Source organism: Arvicanthis niloticus, chromosome 1 (genome assembly GCF_011762505.2).
Source record: "Arvicanthis niloticus isolate mArvNil1 chromosome 1, mArvNil1.pat.X, whole genome shotgun sequence".
NCBI lineage: Eukaryota > Metazoa > Chordata > Mammalia > Rodentia > Muridae > Arvicanthis > Arvicanthis niloticus.
The window spans coordinates 39,277,338-39,302,287 of record NC_047658.1 but is presented as its reverse complement, the minus strand read 5'-3'; the positions used below and the strand labels follow the sequence as shown (position 1 = coordinate 39,302,287).

Below are 24,950 nucleotides of genomic sequence, written 5' to 3'. Positions count from 1 at the left end.
CAGCCATGCCCAGTTATTGCCATGCCCAGTTACAACCATGCCCAGCCTTTCTTTACATGGTTGCCAGGGACTTGAACTCAGATCCTGATGCTTACATAGCAAATGCTCTTGTCTGCTGAGCTATCTCCCTGCCCAGGCCTCTTAACACCTGTGCTGTCTCTGCCCAGGGCCCAGGTGCTGCCTTCAGCCCTAGCTGTCTCAGCAAGGAAGCTCAGTCTTACAATCACAATGGTAAACATTCTTCTTCATGTGTCTGAGATGCCTAGACTTAGACAGGCAAAAGCCCTAGACACCTACCGTCTACACTGTCAGGCCAGGCTCTGTCAGCTGGAACTCTAAGGTCTTCAGTATAAATGACTGCACTGGCTCCCTTCTCTGCAGCTTTCCTCATATTTCCAGCAGGATCTTTCTAGAAGACTTGTGTGTTTCTGTTTACACGATGCATATAGATCTGTAATTCTCCCTCCGAGGCCATGGGACGTGTGCCAAAATGACTCAGTCACCATACACTGTGGGGTTCCTTTTTGTTTTATTGAAAGTCAGTGTGGCTTGGAATCTTACAAAGTCACCTCGCATAGAAGCGAACTCTTGTCTACTCTAGGAAAGGGGGTTACCTCTCCTAGCCACACAGCCCCTAAGGCCGCCGCAAAGTGCACCTCTTCCTCTTCTGCAGGATAGTGCTTCAGCTGCTTGACCGCTCAGATTTTGAGAGCATATCAGTTTTACCTTCCACCATCAAAGGCAGAAAAAGAAATTGGACGGTATAGCAATAAACAATGTTTCACTGAAAGCAAGAAAAGGTTCTGTAGTCAAAGAAAACCAAAATAAATCAAGGGGAAATACTTCGTTAACTGGACACATAAAAGATTTTTAGTGAGACCTTTCACCAAAGTAAGAACAATAAACCAACAACTATGCCCTAAAGTGAGTAGAGACATTTTAAATATGAGGTCACATTACAGATAGAATGCACATGGTGCTGTGCTCATAAAACCACATATTAATTTAAGGCTTGCTTTTTTTTTCCCTGTTTTTCCTACAATTCTATAACAAGATATTTTGTGGGGAACAGAATTCTGAAGAGTTTTTGTTTGCTTGTATTTGCTTAGCCTGAAGGTTTTAAAAACACGCTATTTTAAAAACTAAAAACTGAAACTCTCAGACCATTTAGTGTGCAGGACCTTTTGCTACCGAGGGTGCCTGGTGGCCTGCTGGGTTCTTCACTGTTCAGTAGTCAGAATGAGTTAGACTCTGGGACCACAGCATGGCTTCCTCTTTCCACTTCCTTCAGAGTATGATGCCCTCGCGCATGCCACCCTGGGCTGGCTTCCTGGGTAATGTGGCTCAGTGAGCAACTTCTCTTGGATCCACTCTCCTCAGTGGGCCCCAAGCGACCCTCGTAGCCCACAGCGTCTCTGTGAGCCTGAGGATGAGACTCAGCACAGGGCATCTTGACACCAAAACTCCCTTCCCTCTACCCCAGGACCCTGCTAGGAAGGCTCCGGGGTCATCAGAGAATTATCCATGGAAACAATATAGTTACAAATAGAAACTGACCTCCAGGTATCTTACACATTAAGAGCCATTTTTAAGATGGGGTTTCTCACACCAAGTTCAGCCAGGGTAGTCTCTTGTCAAAACTGGAATTGTAGTGCAGTGAGGGTCGCTAACACCTGCAGGGGACACAGGCACCCCTTCATCTCACCTGATCCTTTCTCTATCTGTGAGGTAGTACAGCAGATGCCCTCAGAGACCCTGTGCAGAGAAGCACCTGGGCTGCCCAGGGTGGCCCAGGAGCCCCGCAGCCTGTCCTGTCCTTTGGCTCTAATTGCTCTCCTGCCACTGCAAGCACACTTTTGGAAGATGAGGTGCTACTGTGAAAAACCACCCGGAGAAAGTGGGTTTCCTGGACATTTGTCAAACCACACGGAACATGTACAGGGTGGTAAGTTTAAAAAAAAAAAAAAAAAAGTTGAGAGAAAACAAGTTCCTGAGAAAGTCAAGTGCTTCAAATTCTGGAAGGGGAAACAACAAGAACTGACCCTGCCTGGAGACATCTCCGAACACCGAGCAGCCGGAGCTTAGCTGCTGGACGATTCACGGGATTCTACTTTTTAACGTTTTACACAGGCAGGGCGACTGAGTTGGGGGCCACCATGAGCAACTTAGGAGACTCCATCTCAATAAAATAAAATAAAATGCAAAATGGGGTCTCTGTAGGTCCACAGCAGTGGATGGGGGGAGCAGTTCTGCCCCCCCCCCCCCCCAGTGTCCTGACAGCACATTATGCTTTAAGCTAACGGCCATGCTGACCATTGGGAATGAGATGCCTGTTGGTGCTAAGGCCATTCTTCAAATACTCCGTCTCTTTGCCTTTGGTGATCTCTTCCTTCTGTTCCTCTTCTTCCCTCTCCTCTTCCTCTTCTTCTTCATCTTCATCGTCACTTCTCACGTCCTGGATGTTCTAGGCAAAGGACAGAATGGGCCATGAGTGACAGCATTGCAGGACGAGCATCCCATGAGTGCACACACACGGTCCAGGTTAGAAAGCTCTCTCCTGTTAAGGAACCTCAATGCCCACGTGCCAACCTTCCCAAGGGCACACCACAGCACAAGTCAGAAACAGACTTTAAAGACTGAAAAGTTGAGGGCTGGAGTATAGACTCCTCAGTTTAGAATACTTGAGGCTCTTGCAGAGGACCAGGGTTCAATTCCCAGCACCCACACAGTGGCTCACAACCATCTGTAATGCCAGTTCCAGAAAATCTGATGACTGCTTCTGGCCTCCATGGGTACCTAACACACATACATACAGGCAGGCAATTCATTCATTATATAAGATAAATCTAAAAATGTTTGAAATGTGAAAAATTGATTATGGCAATGGCTTCTCTCTCTCTCTTTCTCTCTCTCTCTCTCTCTCTCTCTCTCTCTCTCTCTCTCTCTCTCTCTGTCTCTGTGCGTGTGCGTGTGCGTGTGCGTGTGTGTGTGTGTGTGTGTGTAATCCAAACTCAGCTGAAGATAGTATTTCAGGTCAGGTGCTTGGCCAATCCCCAGTGTCTTTCCTACACTCAACTTAGAATAAGAAAATACGTTCAAGGGAAGCTGTCTCTCTCCCACATTTGTCAAGATCTGCAGACATGGAGAAACAGGTAACTGTATTCTGAATGCCCCAGAAATGCAACTGTGCATGTAGTTATAAGATCGCATTCTGTTTTTTTTTTTTTTTTCAGGAGTTCACAATTCCCAAAGACAGGTTACTAATGACAAAACTACCAGTGGCATCTGACTAGTGTCACACCCGTGTCAGCTATGCTTACACCTTCCCATCCATGAAAGCATGTACATAGGACAAGCACCTGTCAGCTCGGCTATGCTTTCAGGGATAATCTCACACACACACACACACACACACACACACACACACACACACACACACACACACAATAGCTCCTTTACCTAATAAACAGAAATCTAACAATGGTGAGTGTGGAGGTTTGGGGCGGGTAAATGACTTTGACAAAGCCACCACACAGCAAGGAGCTACTCAGAGGGCAAACACAGAGCTTTACCGTCCCCTGCTGGACAGAGCTCGGTGGTATAAGCATTGGGAGAGACAGTGGACCCCTGAGGCCTGTGACCCAGGTCTGAGGGAGCCAGGTCTTCCTTCCTGGCTGAGTGCTGGCTATCTCCTCACCCCTCTTCAAACTCATTCTGACCTTGGCCCTGATACCATTAGGGTTGGCCTTTAGGTATACATTTAAAAAGAATAAAAATCATCCCTAATAAATAATTGTATTAAGTTAGACAATCACTGGCATGTCCATTATATTTCAATTAAAATGGGTGTTCATCTGGATGTGGTGGAGCATGCCTTTAATCCTATCACTCAGAAGGCAGAGGCAGGTGGATCTCTATGAGTTCAAGGCCAGCCTAATTTATAGAGCAAGTTCCAGCTCAGCCAAGGCTATATAACAAGACCCTGTCTTAAAATCCAAACAATAAACATCAAAAAAGAAAGAAAGAAAGAAAGAAAGAAAGAAAGAAGAAAAGAAAGAGAGAAAGAGAGAGAAAAAAGGGGGGCAGAGGAGATGGCTCAGTGTTTAAAGCTACACAATCCTCTCACCATCTGAGTTTGGATCCTCAGGACTGCCTTAAAACCAGAGACAGACACTAACTAGTTTGTTATCTTTATGTTTCTATGGCAAGATGGGAAGTGGAGACAGGAGAGTCCCCAGTAGTGTGTGGGCTGGCAGATTGGCCTAGGCAGTGGTGGGTAATTGTGAGGGTCCTTGCCTCAAGCAAAATGGAAGGTGAGCACAGACACCTGACATTGTTCCCCAGCCTTCACATATATGCTGTGGTGCGGGTGTGCCCCCACACACACACACACTCACTCACTCACAGATACACTCACAGATACACATAAACAAGGAGTACAATACACACTAGGACATGCGCACACACGCTCACAAATGTCCGAGATTTAGGAGTGGACTTGTCCACTTATTTACAATGTACTATTTGTCCAGATGCTAGCTAAGGGACACTAGAAAAGTGACATTCTGTAATGAGCTGGAGTTAGAGAAGCTTAGGGTAAGGACCACACTCTGTATTCTAGGAAAGAGAGCAAAAGCTTGCCAGCAGTACAAGTACCTAATGAAATAAGCACCCACATGCTTTCTGTCTAGGGGGTTCTCGTGTGTACACCCATGGAAAAGATACATCAGTGTTTTCTATAGCATGGCCTGTGTGCTTTGAGTGTCCGCGCTTGCATCAACAGCATCCCTGGAACCGGCCAACTCCATGTGTCTCATGGAGCTTCTCACTTGTTGCACTCCATCCCAAGTGCCACGCTCTGTCTGGACCAGAACTTGTCTCATGCAGACCGTTGGCCGTGGAACTCTACAAATCACCAAAGGCCAGAGAAAACGTATTGCACAGACACCTTTGAAGAGGAGGCTTCTGAGCTGTGCTGCAGCAGCCATAGGGCTGGGTGGACTCTGCATGGATCCTGTGCTCACAGAGAGACGTGCTTCTCATCCATCAGCCCCCACCCCAAGGTCTTGGTAGTCCCCACCAAAACCTTTCTATTATTATTCTGTTAATATCCTGGCTGTTTGAGATCACTTGCTCCTAGAATTAGCAAAAAAGCACTCTGGCATTCTGAGCTTTCTCTAAGACCTTCCTGGTTCCTTTCTTAAGGCTTAGGCCCTTTGATACAGGTCCTCATATTGTGATGACCCCAACCATAAAATCATTTTGTCACTACTTCACAACTGTGATTCTGCTATTGTTAGGACTCATAGTGTAAATATCCAATATGTAGGATTTCTGATATCCAACACCAGTGAAAGGCTCGATCCATCCCCTCCAAAGGGACTGTGACCCAAAGGTTAGGAAGTGATGCTCTAGGATGAACTAGTAAGATTCACCCCACAACCAAAGATGGATGATTATCAATTTGCCATGTCTTTTATGATGTTCCTCATCAACAAGCCCCTTTGTTCTCACAAAAGGCTCAGGAAAAAGTGTGTGGTGAATAACAGATTGCTGGTTCTGTCAGCTGAGCTCTGCAGTCATCGCATCACTGGGCAGGACCTGTTGTGATAAATGGATGGATCACATGGGCAGAGAGGGATTGCATTCTGAGGACTGACATGAACACATAGTCACTATGAAGGAAAGCCAAGGTCAGTGTCAGAGCATCCCAAACACTGGCAGAAAGAGGAAAGCCTAAATTTGACCTTCTGGTTTAAGGCCTATCAAAACCAAAATTGTTCCTTACAGGATGTGTTCTAGAAGCAGGGCATAAAGATGAACATGTCCAGAGACTAGCTCATTCTGAGACCTGAGGGTCAAGTTTCATTCTTTGGCATGGGAATGCCCAATTTCCCATGACCACTTGTTGAAGAGACTGCCCTTTCCCTGTTGAGTGGTCGTTGTGGCTTATAGCAGAATCATCTGCCCAGGGTGAATGACTTCTATGCTCTCTGCTGTCACTGACAGGAGTGCCCACCTCAGGTAGCCCCATGCCTTCCTCCTTAGGTTTATGTCCGTGGTAAGTCTGGAAATCTGGAAGTAAGAACTCCAGATTTGCTCTTTCAAGGTTACTTAGCTGCAGCCTCTGGATGGACATGACCTCACGAATGACCTGGTCATAGTTCCTTATTTGCAGAAGAAAAAACAGGCAGTTTTTGTGCTGGTCCACATATACAAGGTGCTTTCTCTTAAGGTTCAGTGGCAGATACAAAAGTTGTTTTTTTTTTTTTATATTGTTCCAACTTACTGATGTAAAGTAGGAAGCTTTTATTTTCTTAAATTATGAACAAAATCTAATGAAGTTATAATAAAAATTTCATTTAGCTATAATTTAATTGTTGAACTATTAAATTATAATCTATTATTTGATTTATTTCTAATTTCTGAAGCAGTTTTTTGTTTTACTAACTTTTTGCCAACGAGCTTCAAAGAAAAAAGTTGGTTTTAGGGTCAGACAGATTCCGAATGGTGTCTTCATTTTCCAAAGTTGAAAAAAAAAAAAACTGGAGATTTCAGACCCTTCCTGTTGTTACAACCTGGTAACAGCCCAGCCCAGAATATACTGAGGAGCTTTCCATCTTCCTTCTTCCTTCTTCCTTCCTTCCTTCCTTCCTTCCTTCCTTCCTTCCTTCCTTCCATCCTTCTTTCTTTTTTGAAAACAAATCAAACAAAAGGCACAGGGCTTCTGTCAAATCCATCAGATTATCTAACATACATAAAAATACACTAGAGTCTGGTGGCCACCAGCTGCTGATGAAATGACTTCACTAAATAAATATGATTTGCTTTGGAGATTCACACTTAGAACTGCAGTTCTCTCTAAATGGCCATACGGTGCCTCCTGTTCATCCTGAAAGTTCCTCATCCCTATGTGAGTGGAATTATGCAGGACTGTTTTCAACAACAACAACAACAACAACAACAACAACAACAACAGAATAATCAAATTTCCTGGGATTTAGGGTAGAAGAATACCTTGGCTCAACAGGATGAAGCCCAGAACTTTGGTTTTAAAACTGAAGTGTTGGTTAGTTTCAAATATTAATATTCAAGATTTTTTTTAAAGCCATAGGACCATTGAGAATGAAAAACTCAATCCTGACAGGAAAGCTGAAGATGTGGGAAGGCAGGCTGTAGAAGGCACAGCGCCACAGAAGACACTCATGGGGAAGTGAGATCAACACAGGGAGATGAAACCTCACTTGGTCAAAATGGCAACCATGAGGAAGTATGATAAAAACCAAGAGTATGAAGGAAGGGGAGACTCGCACACGTAAGTCTTGAAACCTTCTTTCACAGCATCCAGTAGATTTGCCTGGCAATTCGAATTCAGTTGCTTGCAGCCATGCCCGTGAGGAAGCACATCAATAGGAATAATGAGGAGACACACAGAGGACGGGTGCGGGGTTCTATATATTAGATAATAACACTTGTGGAAAGTTTGAAAATACAATGTCTGTGCCTAAATACAAGGATAGTCATGATACAAAAACATGGGGCAGGGGGAACACATTGGCTTCAAGCACGCACACATCTTCAGATGGAGACAGGAAAACAGGAACAGAAGAGTCGGAACACACTGGGATGACCTATCCCCCTTTGCCATTTCTCCTGAGTCATTCCATCACACCCATAGCAGGCATTCAGATACTTGTTCAGTAAGTGAGTAAGTGAAGAAATGAATCTATACCCTAAACATTCCTAAGCACCATTCAAGTGTGGATGGCTTAGAAATTCATGTCTGTAACAGGGACCTGCCCCTGGGCTTCAAACTCAAAATTTAAAGCCAGTGAATCACTCAGCTGTCCAACAATCTCATCACGTTCTCGTGTTGTCATATAGTCTTCCATATTTCAGCAAATGGCACCAGCACTCACTCAGCTGCACACAGCAAATCCCCCAAGGTCCTCCTCTTACAAGAGACTTCATTCTCCAGTCTGCCATGTTTAGCCAGGCACTTTGATACAGACCCTGCAATCATCGGCTTTCCAGAAATTGTCTCAGCTGCTCCCAACCGGTATCAAATCTCTGTGGCCAGGTTCCAGCTTCAGAGCTGGCCTGTGGCCTCGGAGTGAGTGGTACAGCCGTCAGCCGAGCTGAAGCATAGCTACATGTGTTTTCATCCCTCGACACCTACTGACCTATAGATCTTGGCAGCAGACTTGTGACAGACACTTCACACAGTTCCTGCTGGACAAGGCTGCTTCCCCCATCACAGAGGAGCAAGGCTGCTATTGTTGGCAAGATTTCTAAATAAGGAAAATTCAGAAGTATCATGCCTGCTCTCCTCTAAGGCCAGGCAAATTATGTTCTTTGATAACCCCTGTCCACTGGTCCACTTTCAAAAGGGTATGGGAAACACATCACTGCCTACTGGCTCTTGGCAGAATGGCTATTATTTGAAGCTGTTCTATACCAGAAATGCCCAACCCAGGGGCCATGAAAAGGGAGAGACGATGCTGAGCCATTTGGTCTTCTAATCTCTAGTGCCTCAGGGGTAGCTCTGCCCCAGAGCTAATGCTGCCAGCACTCTGGGCACCTAGAGCTGAGTTTTTCGGGTGAGTTTTTCCCACCTCAGTTTATCCCAGGGGACAGATACACATCATTTTCAGGTACCATGGGTGACAGTTGGAGATACTGTCTTAGGCTCTGGCTACAAGACTGGAAGAAGCTGTGTCAACAAGAGAAAACCTTGGCACATTTTCTTCTATGAGGAAATCTCCCTCACTAATGAACTGGCTAAACCCAGAGACTAGATGCTGGGTGGCTCACAGTACTCCCTGCAAGCCATGCACAGGAGGGCAGATGGGAGTGGCTAGCACAAGTGTAGCTGGCTCTGAGTGAGATCCAGCAAGCTGTGACCTGAAACTGAGGTGGGAATGGCAGTGATGGTGGAACGAAGCGCATTTTAGGAAGAAAGAACAACAGGCATGCTAACAAGATCCAAGTCATGGATTCAAACTCACTTCCATGCTCAATAGGAAGTCACCAAGAAGCACTGTTCAAGATATCAGGGACTTACCAGTGACAGGAAGAGAAGCACTTGTCTCTAATGGACTGCTCCAACGAGGAGACTGGTGTATTTAGAATAGCCATTTGGTCATTGTTGGCTCTTGGTTGGCTAAACTCAGGGAGGCAGGGGCTAGGGTCCTGGAAACTCAATGGCTATCAAGCCACTGAGGCCAGTGCCTTCTAGGTTTTACGTCTTATCTTCAAGAGGAATAAGGAAGTGCAAATAGGGAAAAAATAAAATGAATATAGATTTATTAAGAAAAAAATAAGAACTCCCAAGAGCGACTTATGATGGGAATAGGGTGAAGAATGGAGTATCTCTGATGAGAATTGACCATCTCAGTGGATACATTGTGGCCAAGCCAGTAAGAAGTCTGTATACCTATGTATGTTCCCTTAGTTCACCCAGAGAGTCCTTTGTCCATTCAGGAATGAGTTGAGCATGCTACACGGCTAGCTCGTGATCTACCATGGGCCCTGCTTACTGCCTCAGAAAGCCAGCTCCTGGACCAGTAGCACTCCTTGCTGCTGTATGGAAATGCTTGGAGAGACTCAGAGCGGCCACAGCGGACAGAAAAGTACAGCGGTGTGGCTTGAGACGTAGGTGGGTGTTGCGGTGGGAAAGCATTCTTCAAAGGCCTCTGGGATGCAGAGGGACCTGGGGGCCATCTAGTCTAGTTTCTGTGTTCTCTGACGTTTCTGTGTTCTTTATGACATCCTGAGCAAAGGAGGTTCCCACGCCTACCTGCAGGTGTACCTGCCTTGGTTTTCTTTCTCTCTCTCTCTCTCTTTTGTTCTCTCTCTCTCTCTCTCTCTCTCTCTCTCTCTCTCTCTCTCTCTCTCTCTCCTGTGCTCCTTGCAGTTCTTATTTATTTATTTTTCAAGTTCTATCCCTCTGGGTTAGTGGGGGGGTATACTTCTTTCAAACATTGTTATTTTTTCTCCATAGCTAATGGTAGTTAATTCCTCTTCCAGCTAAACAGTCTCACTCATTATGGTTTAGCTGTGGTGAATCCTCAAGGGCTCATTTGGTGGAAGCTCTTTCTTAGTGCACTACTGGTGAGAGGAGGCATGGCCTTTGGGAAACGGAGGTCCTGTGAGTGTCTGGTCTTAGACTTTAAGCTTCAGAACTACACACTAAACAAACCTCTTTCCTTTATTGGGAACCCAATCTTGGGTACTTGTTATAGCCCTGGAGAATAGACTCACACAGCATTTCCTTCCCCTGCTGCTCAGATGACACCTTACCCAACCCTCCCTGCACAGTGCACAGGGAAAGCCTCATGTCTCAGTTACTCCAAGATGCCCAGGCTTCTTCATTGCTATTCACTGGGTTAAAAATCACATCTGAGTAGCCATGCCTCTGGCTTCATTTTTGCTATAATTTTTTGTACATTTTGGTTCAAGAATGTTTATGTTTTTATTAATTAATTGTACATACTGTGTCTATTAGTTAAAGCCTAATCTGTAGTCCTCAAAAAATGTCTGCAAGAAAATCAACCCAAACTTGACAATGAAGAACAGAGAAACCCTACACATCAGTACAGTGGATACAACGCTCACTTCCTAGGGATGAGTCATCTCTGCCCGCAGGGCTCCCTCACTCTCCCGGAATGACATCTGCAGCCGCAGCTTCAATAAAACTGTGGCCGCGTGTTTGAAGAACTGTAACTAAACTCTGTGCCTGGGAATCTGTGGCTTTGCAGTAATGTCAGGAGCCCAGGAGGCTGTGTGTGACTCATAGTGTCCCACTGCTTTGTGAATGACTCCACGTCTCAAGCCGCACTTGGCAGTGAAACAAAGAACACTATAATAAGCATTTTATGCTATTTTAAAAGCAAACTTTTAGCTTTCACTGTATTTTTTTTTTAAAAAATGCACATTCAGGCAAAGAGTTCAATTTTCTGAGTACTATCAAAATACCTCCCTTTTTGTTGTAATAATTCTCATCATCCAAGTTAATGAAGGTGCAGGAAGGAGAAACTGGTGTATTCCTGTTTTTCATATTTCTCCTTGCTGGCACGGCACTGCATTTAACTGGGTTTGTTCAACTCTGGCCACAATGGACATTTTCTTTTTGGTGATGTAGAATTTTCTAGACCAATCCTTTTCAAGTTCAAATGTGCATACAAATCATCTGCAGTTATGGAAGTTTCATAGATGCCCAACCAGGGCACTGCTGAGCCCTGGGTTGCTGTGTTCCTCGCAGTCTTTGGGAAGTAGCGAGGTTGATGGTCACAGATGTTACTTTGGCTAACAAGGCTGTTTGCTAAACCACAAACCCTCCCTAGACTGTTTCTCTCTATGGAAAGAAAAGGTTAAAGTCAGAGTCACTTGGGCCCTTTTGTGTTTCTATCATTTCAAATTATCTGTTTTCCTTAGTAGTGATTTCCTGTATTTTTTATTAAGTGTCTAGTCCACAGAAGCAATATAAACTCATACCTATGCTTCACTTTATATAATAAGTGGTTCTAAAAAGATTAATAAACTACTCGTGGTGGTTCTCACCTGTAACCCCAGGTCTCAGTAAACAGAGGCAGGAGGATCACAGTGTTTACAACCAGTCTTGGACACATAGGGAGTTCAAGGCTAGCCTTGGCTGCAGAGTCAGTTCAAGACTAGTTTGGACTACAGGGTAAGACTGTCTCAAAAAGAAACAAGAACTAGTCATTTTCTAAAATGAATGACACTTTTTGTTGTCGAGAACTCGCTTTTTTACATTCTTCTTTCCTGCTGTCTGATCAGTCTGTATTTAGGGAGCCTTATTGTTGTGAGTTTTCCTCCTCTGGACAATGAAAGTGCTGCTTTTTTCCAAACTTCCAGGCTGGAGGAGCAGCTGAAGCTGAGTGGCCTGTGTGACAGAGGTCGGATGTAGAAATGGCTCTGATTCTCAGAAGGAGACCCAGCAATGGAAGTTCAGCCATGGAGACCTCTTCATGGAGGAGGACCCAGGATTCTCTACATTCAATCTAGTGGATCTTACCTGGGATGTAAATCAGAGTCACTTCCTTGGAGGGAGAAGATTGACTGTCAAGGCTTCCATTGTCTGGGCCCTACCTACCTCATTTGTCTTGTTGATGGAGCTGGCCTGCTTTGGGGCCTGGCTGTAAGCATTTTTCTTTTTCTTTTTCATCATCCTAATGTATTGCAGTCCACAAAGCCAGCTAATCTGAGATTCTAGCATCCTCATTGTATGAACAGCATACCGGTATTATTGTATGATGTTCTTAAATACGAGTAGATAAAAAACCATGATAGACTATTTCGGGAGCTTGGTGCTGAAGCTCAGTGGTAGAGCACCTATCTAGAATGCATGAAGCCCTGAGTTCAATTTTCGGTCCTGCAAGAAAAAAGGCAGGTGGGCAGACAGATTGATTGACAGGTGACAAGAGCTGGTGAAATAATGACTTTCCCATAAACTTCCTTGAATTCCTTGAAAGATCTCCACACCTGACTGCTGTCACATGTCAGGCCTTTGTCACAAACATTATGCCTTCCTACTTTTGAACAAAAGGCTCAAATGACGACTTGATCAAGCAAAGCAGAGCTTACCAGAAGAAAGTTCATTAACCTCCAAGTGGCCAACCGTACACAATCATAGACAGGCAATGTGGCTGGACTGTGAAACACAGAAGGCCTCATTCCCAGCTCTACCTCAGTATGCACCGATGGCACACATCCATATAGAAGTGCGCAGCAGCAGAAGAGTCATCAGAAAATTGGCCAACAGACCTGCCTGATCTTGTGTTGGTTAGATCTCAAAAATGGAGCACAGCTCCTGGTTCTGTGTAAGATAGATGGTCATCAGGTGGGGGAGACCCCGCAGCATTTGCCTACAGGGTTGAGAACAACCAGGTGCAGAACAACTGGGTGGTTTCTGAGGCTATGCCCTGTGGTTCTGTGCTGCTTGGTAGAGTCTTTCTCAGCTGGGACACTGTCAATATGGAAATACTGCTTTTTGAGGCAGGAAGTAAGATATTTGTCATTAGAAACAGCTCTAACACAGAGATTGACTGAATTGAGGCCATCTGGAACTGAAGAGCAATGGTGAGACCCTTATTTCAACTATCTCCCTCACTCTCCCAAAACAATGGCAGAATCATCATGGCCGCTTTCTGGGATCAGAGAACATGGCTAAGAAGAAAAAAATTACTTTACCAATCCCAGCACTGTATTCACAGTACTGGGTGCAAGAAGAAAGCTATAACAGCTTAGATGCAAGCAGAAGGGATGTGCTGGTCAGGGAAAGCACAAGGAAAGTAGTCCCCTAAGAGAAAGGGAGGCTGTGAGTACCAAGCTACAGCTGTCTTGCTCTGTGTGATACCTCAAACTATAAGACAAGATGTGCAGCCATAGATGCATGGAACTTAAGGGGAATTGGGTGCACATAAGATATCATCAGAATTAGTTATGCCTTATTTTCTTACATCTTAAATTTTTTTTGCATGTCTATGTATGTATGTTTCTATGTAGTGTGTATATCTGTATGTATATATGTGTTCATGTGCGTATAGCCACATGTAAGTGTGCCAGATGCAAATATGCATCTGTGCACGAGTATGTGGAGACCTGAAGTTGCTATTCATATAGGGCCTTTAAATTGCACCCAGAGCTTGTGGGTTGTCTATTACGGCTTGCCAGCTTGTCACAGAAGTCCCTTTTCTGCCTTCTGAGAGCTGGGATTACAGGAAGTCTCCATGGCCACCTTGCTTTTGTATGGGTTCTGGGAATCCAAAATATGCTCTTCATACTTACTAGACAAGGGCTTTATGCACTTAACCACTTTCTCCTTCTTATTACTTTTAAGTTAAAATGAAATATACATGTAGCTTATGATCAATGTTTATTGGGCAGCTTTGCCCTTAGAGGGAAAAATCAGAAACAAAGAAGGAGCAGCCCAGACATCATACTTTGCTGGAAACAAACTAGGCAGTACGAAAGCAATAGTGACTGGGAAGGCACAGCACTGTAACTTCTGTTTCTGGCCAGAGCAGGACAGTGGAGGATTGCCTCACCAGTTTAGACGACTGGAAAAGCTACGGAGGCATTATCGAACAATTGGTTTCAGACTTGGTCTAGAAAGCATTCAGGCTGAGTCTTGAGAAAAGAAAAATGAAAGAGAAGGGGTTTCCACAGCTTCTTGCCTTCTAAGGTCCAGACTCTAAGGTGAAGCACAATGAAGAGCCCACAATCAGAAGTGTGCTGATGAGAATGTCTCTCATGTTTAAACAGACTGGAGCTCTTGCTGGACCTCACAGTTGAGTTACACTTTGAGGGCACATAAGGCTGTCATCCCTACTGGGTCTTCACCCTGTTTGTTTAAAGTTCTTTTAAGAGAACAATGTAATGACCAACCTTATGTGCCTTGGATTTCCCAAGTAATCAACTTTTACAACTTAAGCTAATGCATAGCTGTAATATAATGTGCTCTTCCAAGTCCCTGGTTCCATGGATATGAGTGTTTTGATTGCATGTATGTCTGTGCACCATGTCCGTGTGTCTGGTGGTCAGACGATGTCAGATCCCCTGGAACTGGAATTCTGCACAGTTGTGGCCTGCCACATGGGTGCTGAGAATTGAAAGCGCATGTGTGTTTGTATGTGTGCTATGATAAGCATTCGCTGGAAGCAGCAGATAGACTGAATGCGGCTTTATAAAATGAGCATCCGCCATAAATGCTGCAAGCAGCATGTGACTATTAATTGATAGTGTTTGTTTGTTCCCTGGGCCAGTTGGAGTCAGTAACTTAATCCCTTGTAAAAGTCTGTTAAAATTATTCTGTAAAGTTGCAAAGCATGGTAGCACATGCCTTTAATCCCAGCATACAGGAGGCAAAGTCATATCTCTGTGAGTTCAAGGCCAGCCTGGTCCACAAGCCAATTACAGGACAGCCAGGACTCTGTTACACAGAAAAGCCCTGTCTCAAAGAACATAAACAAACAAACAAAATCTGTAAAGCAGTCTTCATTCCTTCCTGATGTGATGCTCTTTAAAAAGAGGGAGCACACTTTGATAGGGACAGACAGACAGACAACACACACATGGACACACACACACAGAGTAATCACAGATTCAGACTCATACAATAGAAGATGCAGGGAGAACAAACCAAGAGAATTTGAATTGGGTCACTCTAAGTTAAATGTCACCAAGGGTCCTAATGCAAATCTGACACACATTATTGGTGATTCTGCATCTATTATTAATGCATTCAAACCCACCAAACAGAGAGCCACTGAACTGAGGAAACCAAGCTGAAGTTCACTGAAGGCCAGAGGGTAGAATTTTGTAAGGAGAATATTAAAGAGAGAGGAACGGGAGCAGCAGGGGAGAGAGCATGCTGTTCAGAGAGTACAGGTGGTGAGGGAAAACTACCCAAGGCCAGGAACAGCCTGGGCAGATGGGACTTAGTGGAACAAGCCCTGCCTGGAGCTGTAAAAGGCCAGTGATTTGTTGTCTTCTTAAGAGCCACAGTGAGAGCACATGCACATCTAGGGGGCATTAAGGACTCTACTTAACAGGCACAGACTGAAGGCTGTTCTGGACTCACCTTACCAGTATTTAAGTCTTGGAAAGACCACAGCTATCATTAGCAATCTAGCTGCCTTCAAAAAAAAAATTCAACTCCATTTAAAAGAATACAAAAAACTCTAGCACTCAACAACCTAAAATGGCTTATTTTGAGTAAAAAAAAAATTAATCACAAAATTTGCAAACTTGGAAATATGGTACATACCCAGGAAGAAATTCACTTAACAGAAACAGGCCTAGAAATAGAGTTTGAAGGAGAGTGGTGTAAAACAATTCCCTGTAAGAGATGGAGAGATGGCTCAGCAGTTAATAGTTCTTCTTGCAGAGGACCTGGGTTCAATTCTCAGCACCCATGTGACAACTCACAACTGCACATGTGCACATGACTCTGATTTCAAGGGATCTAATGCCCTCTGACCTCCTCCTGTACCAGGCACATCAACACAATACATAGACATACATGTAGGCAAAATATTCAAACACATAAAATAAATCTGAAATACATATATATATATATATATATATATATATATATATATATATGTTCTATTTAAGGATGCAGAGGAAAACCATACCATAGAAAGAAATATAGAAGATATTTTAAAGACTAAAATGAAATTTATAGAAATAAAAATTAATACCTGAAATAACACATTACATTAGTCAAGATTGACCACAGGTTAAGTGCTGTGAAAGAAAGGACAAATGTACTGAAAAGTACCACAGAAATTATCAACAATGAAGCACAAAGAGGGAATATGACTCTGTAGCCAAAGTAAGCTGTACATGAAGTTACAGGAGGAGGGGAAGGAGGAGGGGAAGGAGGAGGGAAAGGAGGAGGAAGGGATGATAGGACAACAGGAGGATGAGGGATGTAGCTTGCTGGTGAAGCATCTGCCCAGAAACACAAAGCTCCAGGGTTGGTCCTCAGCACTGCACAGAAAATATATTTGAAACCTCAGTTTGATAAAAAAAAAAAAAATCTATCTACAGAGAAAAGATATATCATTTAAAATAACAGTGATAAGAAGCAGAGGACTTCTTACAGACAATATACTAGCCGGAATACTATGGAGACACTATGAGAGCCAGGGCCAGAGCACAGGCTGAAGAAAAAAAGAAACTGGACTCATACCATGAACAGCTCTGAAGTCCACAACCCAGAAGTAATAAAGAGTCCCTTGATTTTCTCAAAAACCAAAACCAAAACCTAAGGTTGATGGTACCCGGAGAATAACACGAGGTCGTGTGCTGGCTTTCACATGATCTCCTGCCTCCTCTACAGGAGCACGTCTGCATGTATGCACATGTGTACACACACAGGAGAGAGAAACAACCTAAAATGACAGCACAGGAGAATAACTGGAATTGAGAGCAAATGGCACACTGGGCTGCATGGCCTCATGCCCATACCACCACTACGTGCTCCAGGCCACAAAGTCTGCAGCAGAGCGTTCACACATAGCATTGTGCCCTTACCTAAACTCTGTAAGGAAAGGACAGTTATGAACAACAAACAAGAATTTAAAAAGCAAAGATTCTGCCCAGCCTCACATCAGAGAGGTGCACTTGGGACCACAAGCCCTCTGATTCTTCAGGCTCCTGACATAGAGAAATGAAATTCTCTTGGGATTGATATCAGGTTTCAGCAGGGAAGGTGCAGATCATATGGGGACGTGGCTCAGAAGCCCTTTAGGGGCCAGGTTCCATTATAGCCCCATGGTGGGAGGCACATGGCTACATGTTATCATGGGTGACAAAAGCCATCTTGTTTAGAGTTATGCCCCACTGCAGAAGGTGTTCAGTGACATTCTAATGATGGGTTGGCCTCAAAGGAGACACCTCTGAGGGGCCATTTAGCTATAGCACTTTCTGTGGGGTTGGCTGAGGCTTTTGCTGCAACTTCTTCCCTGCCCAGCCTAGTACCCTCACTGTGTCACAGATGTGGGAGAACAGACTATCCCAGATGCTCATGTACACACACACACACACACACACACACACACACACACACACACACACACATCCCAGCAGGTATAAGGAAGAAAACTACCTCAGGCCTCCTGAACAGTTACACAGAGCCTTATCCCTTCTTTATCCTTCTCTTCCTCTGAACAGACAGGTCCTGGGGCCTTTTTGAAAGCCTGGGGAGTTCCTTCATATCCTTCATCCCATCTCATATAAAAGTGGACAAGTCACATTTGTCTGTTTGTTTTTCAGGTGTATTGGAGGTGACCATGCAAGCATCATCTAGGCAGTTACATGACAGCATCAGTTCCGACAATAGTCAATGGCTCTAATGAAGCTGGGCCCCAGTGGCAGGTGGGTCAAGCACAGCTAAATGATAGGGGACAGCCAATCCCATGTCCCTGAAGAACATAACCATGTTTCCAGGTTCCCTTCAGGACAGATGTGCATACTGGTTGTTTGAAACAATTCTGAGTCTGTAAAGTCTGTGGGCTGTGGAGTCACAGGAAGAGTATGAACCCACAGCTGCCCCCCTTAGGATCTCCTGATCTCTTCTGTAGTAGGAAACTCCATTTTAAGAACACAGCCCCTTAGAGAGCACAGAGTGCTGCAGATGGCATACTTGATGCTCGCAAAACAGAAGGTAGGATCAAGCCTCTGCCTCATAAATTACTCAGGCACTGGAGCCCACACGATAACGCAAGGCGTTCTTTTAGCTTCTCCAACTTCTCATGAATAATGTTTTCTTTGTGTTATTTGAAGCTCTCTCTGAGATTTACTCAGTGGGGCTGAGGAGGTGGACACAGGATGTGGCCGCAGAAAATAGTTGGAGATTAACAAGGACAGGGTTGACCAGCATGGAGTCTCCCTCACACCTGTGCTTACCAATCTCCTTGGCCCAAGATCCCTTTAATAAAACATTCACATCCTGGAGTGGGTGTGTAGATTTATTAACAAGCCATAAATTACATGGATTATGTCTGGCCCTTTGTCTAAAGTTGGATTCTATAGAAGACTTCTGTGTGGAGTCTCTCTCTGTCTCTGTCTCTCTGTCTCTGTCTCTGTCTCTCTGTGTGTGTGTGTGTGTGTGTGTCTGTCTGTCTGTCTGTCTGTCTGCCTGCCTGTCTTTCTGTCTCTGTTTCTCTGTCTCTGTCCCTGAATCTTTCTTTAGGTGTCTCCCTCTCTGTGTCTCTATATCTCTGTGTCTCTATATCTCTGTGTCTGTGTGTCTGTCTCTGTCCCGCCCCCCCAACCATGTGTATTTCAATGCTAATAAAATGGTGACAATCTGCTCCTTTCAGAATTATATGGAAACTCATTGCATTTTTGTCAAATGATTTTTAAATCATAGGTACAAGAGATGTCACTCAGATTCTCTGATGCTTATACCTGGATACTCCCCATCCTTGTTGTCCTTTCCAGCTGAATCAAGATATGATCTATGATCTGGGGGCCTTAATTTGAGAGACAGGAGTGAAAGTCTGGATGTGAACAGTACAATCCAGAGGTATGTTTTCTTTGATATCTTTTCGTTTTGGAAACTGTCTAGTTAGCTTCTTATTGAGTAGATGGCTTCACTAGCCCAGTGCCTCTGAAGAATGGATAACACTGGACTGACTGATTAGATGGCTCAGCAGATTAAGGCACCTGCTGCCAAACCTGAGGACCTAAGTTCAATCCCAGGGACCATATGGTGGACAGAACAGACTCCTGAAATTTGTCCTCTAAACTTCACATGTGTGCAAATCTACACAGGAAATAAATTGATGTAATGTTTCTTTTTTAAAAAATGAACTGATAACACTGGGCATTTTGAAACCAGCATCATAAATCACAATAGACAGGAGTATGAAAAAGAAGCCATACACCATAAAGCAAGCACAGAGAGTCATCCACGTGATTTGTTGATCTGCAGGCAATTTGGTGGATAGAGGGCTTGGAGATTCTACATGGATACCCAGAAGCTGAAGGCTCTTTGGAGAGCCCATCCATCCCCAGCCAGCTCTGGCATCCAGCTGCTTTCTGTAATGCCTTCCCAGGAAGCAGAATGGACTGAAGAGGCAAAGGGCTGTTCTAATACCCCTGCCCCCAAGGCCCCTGGTTTTCTTTAAATAATGTGAATATAATCTCTTCTCCACCAGAGGTTGGTTGCCTGGAATTAGAGCTGCAGGGACATGTGGTGGTGTCGGCAACAGAGACACGCTGCTGCACCTGTATGTGCACTCTGCATTGTTGTGGAGTCGGTTTAACGCTTGCATCATGTTATCCGGGTTCCCCAAATTGCAAGAGAATATATATGTAGGACACTGAGGGTCCCTGCCCCCAGTTGGTTCTGTTTGGAAAATAAAGTTGCAAGTGGCCAAGGGCTGGGCAGAGAGACAGAGGTGGGACTGGAGGATTCATGGGCAAGGGGACCAAGGAAGAAGAATTTAGAGTTGTCATGAGGGGAAAGGAACAAGATCCAGGCTTGAGAGCTGCAGAAGAGAAAGCATACCAATTGTGTAAGAGTGAGGGGAAAAGCAGCCCCAGTGCCCCCAGCTATTTATGAATTCACTGTTGTTTCTTGAATAGACAGTTGAAACAGCTGACCTGCACATATATTCAGGAACAAGGACATATAAATTGAGAGTAGGTAAGCCCTCCTCATTTGTACACTGCTGTTGTATTTGTTGTTTCTGGTTATTTTCTTTCAATCATTAGTCTTTGTGCTATTTTCATGAAATTCTGTTCAATAAAGGGCATTTTAATATCTGTTAGTATCTATTAAAACCTTGGCAAGTTGGAGGCAGGCCTCTTGGATATTATGAATCTTGTATTTCTTCTGTAACATGGTAACATTGCAAGGACATGTCAGTAGGGACCATGGAATTTGAGTCATGACAGTTACCTGGCAGAAGACAGCTTGTGATGCTGTCACTGGAGCCTTGGTCAGAAGCCAAGAGTCCTGACATCTAACATTAGATGCACAGTCTGTAGGAGCCAAATGTGTGGCCCGACTGGGAGTTGACTGCCAGGCATCTGGCCTTGCAGCCATCAGGGAGTCAGTAAAAAGGATGCCACTGAAGCTGTCCCAGTGGCAATGGCAGCAAGGGCACCCCGTGCTTCGGTGTGTCCCATATGGGGTCAACAGCTACTAGTGTCACCAGCTCCAGTGTACAAATGAGGAAACTGAGGCAGTGGATATGACTGACAGGCCCATGACCACTCACCCAGGAAATGGAAGAGCTGGAGACAAATTCTCCAGAACCTGTGTTCTTAGCTACTTGATGGCTTTAAACAGAAGAGACTTGGAATAAAAGTATGAAGAAAACATTTCATAGGACAGGGGCGTGTGGGTGGGTAGGGATGTCAGGGGATAGGGCTGTGTCTGTGTGTCTGTGTGAGTGTGCTCAAGTGTGTGCATGTGAATGAATGCACTTTCCAGAAAACCATCTTGGATGTTGTTCCACAGGAAGCATCTGCCTGTTCTCTGAGCCAGGGTCCACTTCAGTGGCCAGTGGCTCCCAGGGATCTTCCCATGTCCACTTCCTTATTACTGGGATTACAGGTGTGGGAACATTCTACTATGGGTTTGGGGGATTTGAACTCTGATCCTCACTCATGCACAGCAAACACTTTGTTAACCGAGTCACATCCTCAGCCCTGTGCTGCCTTTTAATCTCAGATTTTGAGCACTTGGTGTGTTCACATACTTGTTAATTTTGACTCCAGGCAAGTATTTTCACTTTTCTGGTTATTAATTTTTTACACTTGATTAAAATGAAGCCTAAAACAAAGGGTGAAGTTTTACACACTGGGGGAAACCTCAGTTCCAGCATTGGCGTTGTCATGAAATCTCTGTGTAAATTCTGGCTAGGCTGGAACAATCGGTTTCTTCATGGATCCTAACCTGTTCCATTCTTCATCAACTCAGTGCAGGGCCTGCAGAGTGTCACTCTGTGAACGTATCAGACACTGATGGCTAGTTTCAGGAGGCTGGAACAGGTTGCCAAGGTTGCCATAGGCCAGTCTCCAACTGGGCTCTGGTGACTGTGTTCTCTGGCTCCTCCCGAATATCTTGGCTATTCACCAGTACAAGATGTCACAGAGACATGCTTGAGTTGGCCAGGGCCCATGGTCACATTCACAGATGAGAGCTTAAGGATGATCAAATCCTCTTAAATTCATGTTAAATAAAAGTGTGCTATGTTGCTTCTGATTTCCTCTCAAAGCCCTTCTCGTGTTTGCATGGAATGCCAAGATGAATATGTTAGCTTGTCATGTTTCCTCACGTGATACATGTGGGTTGGTAGGTCATCAGAAAACTACCCACTTTATAAGAATTAAGTTTCAGTGTCAAGTCTATTTCAAAGAAACAGGATGTCCACTAAGCATGATCTATGTATGTAACTTTAAATTGTAGCTATATTCTTTTTTATTCATGCGTGTATGCATATTCATGTGTGTGTGAGTGCACATGTATGGAGGTGTGTGAGTGCATGTGTCAATCTGTGTAGGTAGGTAGTAACCTTGGGCATCATCCTTAGGAGTGCCATCCACTTCCTTTCGGTCCTCATTGGCCTAAAGCTCATCAATTAGGATGAACTAGCTGCTCAGCAAACCAAAGGGACTCTTCTGTCTCTGCCTCTCAAGTACTGAGATGATAAGATATGTTGTCATGCCTGACTTCTTATGGGTTCCAGGATTAAATTCCAGTCCTCCTGTTTGCAAGGCAAGCACTTTACAGACTGATCTTCTGCCCCCAGTCCTGTAGTGATAGTCTTACTTTCAGCTATTAAAGAACAAAAGCAAGAAGAGGACATCCCTCATTTGGTATATGCATGCAAGGCCTCTGATTTGAAAAAGAAGTGACTATTACACACTAATTTTAGCCTTCTCTTCAACCTACTATACAAATACATGGGATCCAGAAATTATTAAATCATTATTTTGTAACTCTCTAGTTGCTGTGTATTATTTTCCTCTGGGATTGAAACATTCCCATCTTGCATGGAAGCTCCTTAAACAGGAAGGTAAACAACTCAAAATACCTTCAGGAAATCCCTGAAACAGACCGGATTCACTAGACCCCTCCCTGCTAGAGGAAGCAATAAAAGCGTAGAATCCTTTTTAGACCCAGCTAAGCCAAACTGCAAATAAGAATGTGAGACCAGACCAGCCTGAATGCCTGGAAGTCTGGATGAGGTTTAGGCCAACTGAGGCACCTGAAAAGGACACTCATCAAACTGTTAAGCTGCCTACAGGCTGTGCAGTGTGCTCTAAGTTTAGCTTTGGTGAGCTGCCACCTAGCTGGGGCAGGATTTGATGACAAAGCTTTCTGTGAACCATTTCTGCTCCTGTAAGTAACCCTTTACCCATATTCCTATAAGTAACCCCAATAAAACTTATTGGTTCATCACACTGGACATTAGTGGTATCCATACTTTGTCTGTCTGGGGTGAGTAGACATGTGTGTTGCATCTCCCCAGGAAAATTTTTGTCACACAACAGCACCTAAAAAAGTGTGGTTTGTTTCCCCCAAATTACCTAGCTCTACATATTCTCGTATTTTCTAAGAGCCTGCTGCATGTAAAGGAATTGAAGAGAAAAATTCTTAATCTCTACTGTAAGACTTAAAAGACATTTTTGGAGGTCTATAAACTTCTATAATTCCATTTTTAAAGTATCCAAGAATTAGTCAGCTTCATAACAACTTAAGTTGCGTGAAATGCTAAAAGCTTTTGAAGCAGAGTTGGCAGTAGGTTTCCTTGGTCCTCTAAGACTTTCTGCTCCCTTCTCTCCCTTTGCAATGCAACTGTGCCTTCAAATGCCATTCTTTAAAGGGAGACTTAACGGCTTTGGAGGAGTTTGCTGGATTCACAGCCAGTTTTGCCACTGCAGCAGAAAAGAGATCGCATGTGCAAGCCAGCTGAAGTCATGCGCATGGCAAGAATTAGGGCTGTGGGGCCATGATCCTGTCAGATTGCAATTGGAAACAGCTTTTCCCAAGGACTGCATGAGGAATCAGGGATTACTACTCAGTGTCTGCCAGACTGCTGCATTTCTAATCGGGCCTGGCATGATCTGTTAGACATCAGAAATGTGAAAGTCACAGTGAAACCAACAAGGGTGTCTACTGGCCTCCAAGTGTGGCCAATGGCTTCCTACCAGACCTAGAATTATGTCACTCACCAGTGAATATGAGGACAATTTCTATACAAGGATAGGAGGTTCATGGAGGCCTGACCAGATGTGACCACAAGTTTATCTGAAGCCTGTGTCTTTATGCTAACTACTGCAAGCATCAGTTCCAGCTTGGAACCTCATCTCTGTTTCTTCAACTTTTTCATGCCCAGGTAATGTTTTCATAGGAAAATATTTAGAATTCCCATGAGCTAGAATGCTGATCTAGAACATTTAGTGGAAGTTAATTTCTTGGTACTCTCAACTTTAAGGGAAAGTCAAATTTAAAATAAAATTGGCAACCAGGTGTGGTTCACACCTTTAATCCCAGTGCTCAGGAGGCAGAGGCAGGAGACTCTCTATAAGCCAGTGTGGTCTACATAGTAAGTTTTAGGCCATCCAGGACTACCTAGTAAGACCCTGTCTCTAGAAAAAAAAAATGTCAAACAAAACCTATGTCAGGAATTTAAGGAAAACAAAAATATCTCAGGGTTTGGCTTAAAAAATGCTGATCCAGATAAGATAAAGATTAATTCCTAAGCTCCAATCTCTAGATCTAGAGGCTCAGAGATGGCTAGGAACTCAGAGGCCAGTGACAGCAATCCCCGCTTCATTTGTTCCCTCTTTAGAGGTCTTTCAGATAAACTTACTACAGTAGAAAATGAATAAATCAGATTTGATGAAGCAGCTACTTGTTACACACAACTCCTCACTGGTGGGACAAGGCTGTTATACACAGGTAGTGGCGCCCCAGAGTAGACCAGCTCTGTCACTCTGGAAGATGCTTAATGAACTTCATTTAGGCACACAAGACTATTCTGACTTTCTTTATTTGCTTCCAAGTCAAATCCCATCAGCAGGAGACTCAATGCTGGTCCTCAGAACCAGTGACTTCTGCCTCCAGAACAAGGCCCAAGCCAGCTGTTCAGCATACTTCACACACTGTACTTGTAGCTAGTGAGTGGATCACTTCCTTAAGTCAGTGATTGCATCTTGTGCATTTCTCAAGTCCTGCCCTTACTACTTCAGAAATTAAAAGTCCAGAGCAAATACAAAATGAACAAACATAAACTGTCAAGTTTCCAAAGGGTATTAGGAATTTGTATTATAGTAGTGTATTACACAACCATCTTTTAGTCTTGAAATCACATGTACTGCTAGTCCTGTAAGGGCACAATGACTGATGGTAACAAGTGCCCATTATTCAGAGGGGCAGTAGCTGTCTTGACACTGAA

The 24,950-nt window shown here is 44.1% G+C and overlaps 1 protein-coding gene across 1 annotated transcript in view; it reads right to left on the bottom strand.

The window, feature by feature from the left end:
* Positions 1-512: 512 nt before the first annotated feature.
* Positions 513-24,950, bottom strand: part of Cers3 (ceramide synthase 3) — a 78,354-nt gene continuing 53,916 nt past the window's right edge. The window contains 1 exon segment of the mRNA XM_034506834.2: positions 513-2,464. Within this exon segment, the coding sequence (XP_034362725.2) occupies positions 2,297-2,464 (168 nt within the window). The 3' untranslated portion in view covers positions 513-2,296.